Source organism: Rhagoletis zephyria, unplaced genomic scaffold (genome assembly GCF_001687245.7).
Source record: "Rhagoletis zephyria isolate East Lansing unplaced genomic scaffold, Rhagoletis_zephyria_1.1 Rzeph_scaffold_21185, whole genome shotgun sequence".
In the NCBI taxonomy this organism is placed as follows: domain Eukaryota; kingdom Metazoa; phylum Arthropoda; class Insecta; order Diptera; family Tephritidae; genus Rhagoletis; species Rhagoletis zephyria.
In genome coordinates, this window is record NW_016178243.1 from 1 (window position 1) to 7,982 (window position 7,982).

At 36.2% G+C, this 7,982-nt stretch overlaps 1 protein-coding gene across 1 annotated transcript; it reads right to left on the minus strand.

The window, feature by feature from the left end:
• Positions 1–1,528: 1,528 nt before the first annotated feature.
• On the minus strand, positions 1,529–7,595 carry LOC108381038 (solute carrier family 22 member 6-like). Its single transcript, XM_017637450.1, has 5 exons — positions 7,263–7,595; positions 5,893–6,158; positions 2,283–2,575; positions 2,050–2,199; positions 1,529–1,677 (listed from the first exon to the last, which is right to left on the minus strand). The coding sequence occupies exons 2-5, from the start codon at positions 6,036–6,038 to the stop codon at positions 1,529–1,531; spliced, it is 738 nt and encodes a 245-aa protein (XP_017492939.1). The 5' UTR covers positions 6,039–6,158; positions 7,263–7,595.
• Between the last annotated feature and the right edge of the window lie 387 nt (positions 7,596–7,982).

The window sequence follows — 7,982 nt, forward strand, 5'->3', positions numbered from 1 at the left end:
AAATGCTTCTTAAATATATTCAACAAATTAATCAATTAAATTAACAGTAGAAAAATATTTATATTTCAAAGCAAATGGATAAAAATAAAAAATGCTGTTCGGCAAGTTAAAACTTAAATAAATTTTTCTTAAGCTGTGGAAGTACCCATTACTCATATCGAACCGAAATGTTATTAATATAGCTTTATCCTGAGCGTTACCTTTATATAAGGAGTGATAAGAGACGTATATTCAAAAGGCGGAAACGAGAGGCACGAAGACGTACATATGTAAGTAGGAAGAGCTTGAGATGTTGACAGAGTGGAATACGACTCGAAAATTCTTTATGAAAATAATTAAGCAATAAAAATAATGGTTTCAAGACGAAGATGGAAATTTGGTAACAGATGCAAAGAGTGCACTTGAGATATGGAGAGAACAATTCTTAGCACTTTTGAATGGCGACATCGACGGCCCGTTTAACGATGAAGAACCCTAAACAAATCCGACCAAGACATGGTGAGCACAGCACTAAGGCCACTTTTCGCCTGGTTAAGAGTAAATGCAAATATCTTTGTTAGGAAAAAGCTGGGCTCTAGTTCCAAACGAAAAAGCGACAGAAGAAGCTCGGAGATGGCGGTTAAGATTACGATTAAGATCGATAATGACACTGAGATTAAATTGGTTCTGTAACCGCCTAAGTGATTTTAGCCAAGTTCAACAAAGCACGCCAGTTATTTCTCTTCTTTGCCAACTGACGCCAATTGGAAATGCCAAGTGAAGCCAAGCCCTTTTCTACTTGGCCTTTTCATCGCGGTGGGAGCCGCCCTCTTCCGAGCTGAATACTTTTTGACCTTGAGCGTCGAGGTCCATTTTAAGGTCAAGCCAGCGGAGCCGCTGTATTTAAATTCGCTGCACTATGTCCATGTCGTCGTAAAGCTCATAGAGCTCATCATTCCATCGTCTGCGGTAATCGCCGTTGCCAACGCGCAAATGCGCGTAAATCTTCTGCAAAATCATTCTATCGGTTGTTGTCATTGTCCATATTTCTGTGTCATATACTAAAAGAGTGTGGCTTGCGTACGTTGAGAGAGGACTTTACTTCTGAATTGCCTACTCAGTCCAAAGTAGCACTTTTGGGCAAGAGTGATTCTGCGTTGAATTTCGATACACGTTTTTATATTTATCTTGAACATGATTCGTAAATACCTCAATTAACGAATGCTCGCATATGACACGAAGGAAGGGAGGAAATCGTATGAAAAAACATCTGGAGAGCGAGCAAAATGAAGGCAACTCCTTCGGGATAATCCAGAAAAAGAAAGCCGCATCCATTTCGAAATGGCAAGAAAAGTAGGCCCGTTGCTCTCGAGAAAGATTTACGCAATTTATGATCGGCCACGGTGTCTACCCCTGCTGCTAGCATCAGTTTGGACACGACTACTTACCGCTCTACCCAGTCTGCAATGAAGATGCTTCCTACGTATTTCTTACAAGCTCGCGTTGAAACGACGTAAGGATGAAGCTTACTGATCTTAATGTCGCAATTCTAACTTAGTGAAATTTCAACGCCAACATGTTCCTTCCAGAGCATAATTGATTCATCGATTTCAAAAGGATCGCTTGGATAAACTAGCAGTTGTGATAAAGTGACACTAGTTGCCGCAGCAATATATGAACAAGGCCGTGTCTTAGAGCCTATACAACGAAACAATGAAGGAGGAATTTCGTTACAAAATTAGCGGACGTGACTATGGTGGGCGGGTGCGAAAGGACCCAATTAGGCCTACAACATACAAACAGAGATGATTCCAAATTGATGCAACTTTACAAACGGCATCAGGACTGTAACGAACTTGATCAAACTGAAACGAGAAAAGAACGCTACATGACAACAAGAGTTTTAGCTTGTTTCATACCAATTGTGCTTTGGGGATACGCTTTCTATATTTTCGACTCGTTAAAAATAATTTAGGAATAGTTGAAACCTTTTCAAAACGAATTTTTTAGAAAAATCCACCTTTTTTGATTTCAAGTTAAGTTCGTGAAATTGCTCTCTTCCTCACTCACCCAAAATATACATCATAACGAAATTGCTATCTGTCGCCATGCCGGATAAGAAGCGAAATAGCGAAAATGTTGGCAGCGTTGTGCCAAATACCGTTAGAGAATTTCCAACCATGGCCACAATATTTGCAACAATCAAGATGGGCAGGCGACCTGAGGAGATAAGAAAGAAATACTTATGCAATAAAATTTTGAACACAAAAAAGAAGTAGACAAAAAATGTGTGTTTAGCTTACCCAAACTGTCTGCCAGAAAACCAAAGAGCAGGCTGCCCACCACTGAGCCAACGAAAAACATCGACTGTCCCAGCGTTGCTTGCCACGCGCGATCACAAATCCAATTCAGTTCGCTAGTGAAGCTCTGATAACCCATATACAATTCATAGTCAAAGTGCTGGCACACTGCTGAAAAATTCGTTGGCGCCAAATCATCATCCTCAGCTGCCAACCGATGTGGATGGCATGATGAGTCCGACTGCTTGCTAGCTTCCGCATAGGCATCCATAGGATCCGTGTAGCCATCAAGGCACCTGGCGAAAGGAATTAAAAAAAAAAAAATATTCAAAAAATATATTTTAAATTATTTTACTAATTCCTAAGTAGCGTAGCGGGCCGCCGCACAGTGGTCTGAAATCAAAAATTAGTTTTCAATATAGCGTAGAGCCACCAATTCCTAACCGATTTAATGAATTTTTTAAAGGAAGCTGGCGAGAGGTTTCTCGAGCACCATTCTTGAATTTTTATTTGTTTACACCAAATTTTGTTTGTGCAAAATACAGAGAAATTAGCAATTTTGTATAAGAAAATCGATTCTCCTGTCCCTGTTAATGAATGTAACATAAAAAAAAATAGTTAAAAGCAATTATAGGGTTCCCTCAAAAGGAGAATAAATAGCAAAAAAAATTTAAATTAAAAAAAAAATCATAAAAAAATTTTTTTTTTTTAGAAAATTTTTAGGTATGCAGGGTGCAAGTTGCAAGTTGATTTTTGATAATTTTTTTTTTTTTGCTGCCATTTCGAGAACTCTTTACTCGCGTGGAAGCAAATGTCTAGCACCGCTATTTTAAACCCTAATTTTTGATTTCAGATCACTGTGCGCCGATTAACTCAATAATGGATGAGAAGCACATTTTACGAACTGAAAAACGATATGCAGTATTGGGATGACGTGCGTTTCGTATGGAAATAAACGACTTCTATTCGAGGCGATTTGAATTTTCTCATACGAGTTCACCAGACCGACGCGTCGCGACGGGACGTACAGTGGGATAAATGCAGGTGGTCGTATGAAATGTTTATAAAAAACTAAAAACAATTTACCTTTACTGTATAACACAAAATTATTAACGACGTATTGTTTACTAAGTTAAATAAATTTTGTATACAATTCTTTTTCAAAAATTGGCTTTTACCGATTGGTAAGAAATTTCATTAGCTCTTTTATTTATAAAAAAAAATAAAAAAAATCGGATGAAAATTTAGACCTCTAGACTGATTTTTCCTACACCACTTTCATTTTCTCCACTGGATAATGAGCGAAAGTTGCCCAAAATTAAGTTTTGAAATTGATTGAATAGAGTATCTAATTATAGATAAATAGAGGCACACTTGGCCCAAGTTTCAAACAAATTGATTAATTATTTCTTTTTATTGAAATTATTTTTAATTCACGTTCCGCCTCTTTGTAGAAAATATCATTTATTTTTCTTCAAAAGAACGCGAATCTTTAAGATTCAGGTGATTTTAACTTTAAACTGATTAGTTTCCCCAAAATAATGAATCCAATATGGCGGTCGAGCGTATTAGACAAAATATTGAATTATTATAATACCTGATGCAAAGGTTTTTTGTTTAACTGGTTTATAACGAATCCAAATTTTTACTATAACGCCTGCAGTTAGCCTACGATAAATGTAGTATTAAGGGTATATTACGTTGAGGTTGCAGAGCTATATTTATACCCCTTTTTTACTTTTTTTTAGTAGTTCATATTTCTTCTTTTTTGTTTGTTAGTTCCACATCGAGGAGTTCATTTTCTGATTCCTCTTCATTTTCAGGTTCGGAGGAATAACTGACATCTGAGCCATTTTGATTAGTCTCCCTGGTATTTGGAACTTCAAGTGAAGCTACGGCAGACAATTCGAGGATCGTCAACTTTTTTGTTTAAATTCTTACTTGAATTTAAGGGATCTGTTGAATCCATTGCTCTATAAAAATATCTGATATGTTCGCAGATCTATTGAATTTTCTGCTGTGTCGGAGTCAGTCATTTTTATAGTCTTTATTTCGGGCTTCAGAGCCCTCTTCGGCCGCTAGCCTACTGGCAAGAGGACTGTACCTTGTAGGTTTTAATATGGATTTCAGCAGTTTCAAAACAAAACGCCTTAAAATGGATCCCATTAACTAGATAATAACACGATGTATGTATGTAAATAACTATTCCTTTTTCATTTATCTGCCATATTGGATCTGCCCACATGTCCGAAGTCTCATTAAAATCGATCAATGGCTTCATATTTTCGCCACTTTTGATGAGCTGCTAGCCCACAGTGCACTGTGCGACGTCGAATCGAGTTCGAACACTTCCTCTTTCTGTGACAAATTGGAATCAGTTCAGCTGTTTTCTATTTTTTTAGAGTAGTAAAAACAACTTAATTTTTGAGAGTATTTTGGGTAGAGGGCCTCAAATGTTTTTAGAAAACTCTAAATTTAACTTAAGGACATTTAAATGCTTAAAAGAAGAGGTGCCATGTAGGCTGAGGTGGAAGTTATTGGGGGCAACGTCCAAGGATACTACACAGCCTTCGGTGTTCTATATTATTTGCAGTACTCAAGGAAAGGGAAAATATGATAGAAAATAAGTGGAAGGGCATTGGACCAAATGGGCGAAAGTCATCGGCCAACCTTCTAACTAAGTACTTCCAAACTAGTCAATGCAGATGAATTATGTTGGTAAATAAAAAATTATTTTTTTATTAATCTACATGCTCGTAAGTGTCAGGTCACATCTAAATTCCTGCTTATTAGGGTAAAAAGAACTCAGATCAAGTATTGCGTAACCCGCAACCAATTACAGCACTCAGGAAGGCTCACTCAAGGAGGCCTCAAAGGGCGCTTCATCGAGCTAGTAGGATATCAGATAACTACTGGAATTCATAAGTCGTCACTTGTCGAGGTACAAACCATCGATTACGCTGGGATATATTGCAACCTTATTTGGCATTCGTGACTTGAAGAAGATGACACAGCGGACCTAATGGTCCGCATACTTCGCATAAGTTTCAAGCTCTCTTTTTATATGTACTCCATTACCCCGAAATTAGCAGAACTTGTAAAAACTTAGAGTTTAGATTAATTCTCACATTTTCTTAAATAACATTTCAATTGCAGTGTCACTAGTGGTTGTGTGAAGTATCCGTAATTAGACCTTAAATGCTGATTCTGCACGTGTTGTGCGTTCGGAACAACAAAGGAGGTTTTCTTACAAGATTTGAAGAGTTGTATACCCAATTTAATTGCATCACTGCACTCGCAAGTTTTACATACTGATGTAACATGGCTTAAGCTTTACCAAGCCGTGGAAGGAAAAATGAGCCCGCAAATTATTCCAAGCACTCTTCAGCTAAAAGAAGAATTGGTCAGTTGACGTGTCCAAAGTTATAAGTTATGTCGTAACATATGTATATAAAAAAATTCCTAAGAATTGATGCCTCCTCCTTTTTTTGAAGTCGGTTAAAAAGTTAACTGTCTCATAAAATAGTAGCATAATCGGTCATTGGGGAGTACGGGAGTATGGATGACAAAATAGCCTAGTACTTTCGGCAACACTGAATGTAATGTGACTCACCAATATTTCGGCACGAAGCTTATGATTGTTTGTGAGTAGTAATGCAGCGCCGATAGCAAATTGATGATGCAAAATAGCAGCAACATAATCGCCTGTAAGCGATGACAATCGCCGCATTTTTCCAAAATTTTATCCAGCTCCAACATTTTTGACGATCCTAATGCAGGGTTTGATTTTTAATGCGGTAGGAAAAGAGTTTAAACAAATCTAAACCATAAACACAATTTTAATTACGCCGTCACTTCACTTTTAAGAGCTGTTTCCAGCTGTAAAGAAAAACGAAAAATTCATATAAAATGACGTACAAGAAATGGAAAAGAAATTTTCTTTTATCAAAATTTCTTAAACCAATTTGCAGCTCTCAAGAAAAAATTGTTGGGATCAAGGCATATTGAACAGGTAGTATCAGTACGTGGCGCCATTAATAATAATTTAATAATTCCGCCATGGTATCAGTATAGCAGCTGATTTGATTTTTTTTTAATAATTTGGTCTCAAAAATGTCAAATATTTTTAATTTCTTCTCACAAAAATTTCAAATTGTTTAAATCTATTTGCATGTGAAACCATTTTCCATACAAACTAGCGATTGAATAGTACCTTTTGGAACGCTCGCCCCACTCAGCAGCACAACCGCTGATTACTGGGCCTTGCAAAGGATGGATCAATGCTTCGAGAAGCAAACAGATTTACTAAGAAAGAAAGTTACAACAATTTTAATTTTTTCTAATTGCAATTTTTTTTTTATTTTTTGCATTTCACATGGCACGCTTTGAATTAGAAGAAAAAAATCAGAACCGTTTTTGACACTTTCGATACCGGAAGCAACAACAAAATACACGAAAATGTTGTTTTCGCTCTAATGCTACTACCTTTTTGATATGCCTTGGTTCGCATATATATTTCTTTAAGAAAATTTACAGCAAAAGCAAAGTGCTTTTTCAAGCAATCGAAATAATGAAAAATATTTCTTGTGATTTTTCTTGAGAGCTGGATTCTAACTGCCATACCTAAAAAAAAGCGTCAGCGTTGTCTGGCCGTCAAAAAAAATCTCATGGCCATACAATTTGTATGAAGCATACAGAAATACCGTGGCGTCAACGCTGATCGGATGGAAAATCCGATTTTGACAGGGCGTTAGGAAGTGAAGTTGGCTGCAGAAAACGGCGAAACTGTCCTTTTCGCATTTCACACAAACAAACCTATGCTTGTTGTTTGTGTTATTTCTGCATTTAACGTAGCGTCGCCGCTTTTGTTTAGGCATTGCACTTCGGCGGTAACGCTAGGCGCCAGAAAACGCTCCGCCCAACGTTTTTGTTTAGGTATGGCAGTCAACTTTAGCTGGAACTATAATACTTGTAGGCACTCACATAAGATGAAATAATTATTTTACTGCAGCTACGACTTCGCTCTTTGTTATTGAATTATTCACTGTGATTGTTTACATTGTACTATTTCGATTGGCGCGAAATTTTCTGCAGCTGTTGTTTAATGGCTTTTGCTCTTATCAATCACAGAATACTGTAACAGATTATTGCTTAATTGATGTTGAAAATCGAAGTTGACAGCCTTAATTCAATGTACACTTAGTTAATCCAAATTGAGATTTTGGTTGTTCTTATTCTGAGTTCAAAGGACTCTTAATCGTATGAATCACGTTGATCTTTTTAAAATATTTAATCTTTATTCTGGGAAAACATATGTTTTTTTATATATTTTGTATTACATACCTATACATATATGTATATTAGACTGCATCACTCCCCATGCAAAAAAACGACACTGTTTTTCCATTGGAATTATAAAATCGGTTATATTTTAAGACGTCCACCAAAATATTTCCGAAAAATATTAAGATTTAAGTGAGTGGGCCGATTTGAAAATACCACTAAAAATGGAGTTTTTTATGAATAAAAATAGTTTCTTAAAGATGTTTTTTGAAGAAATCCCCTTAATCCCTTTAAGCTTAAAAAATTAACATAAAAATATTTTTAAAAAAATTAAAAAAATTTTTAACGGAATCGTAATGATGAGATTTTTTATGCTGTTTTTTAAATTTTTTCAAAGATTGGTATAAGAAAAACTTGAAT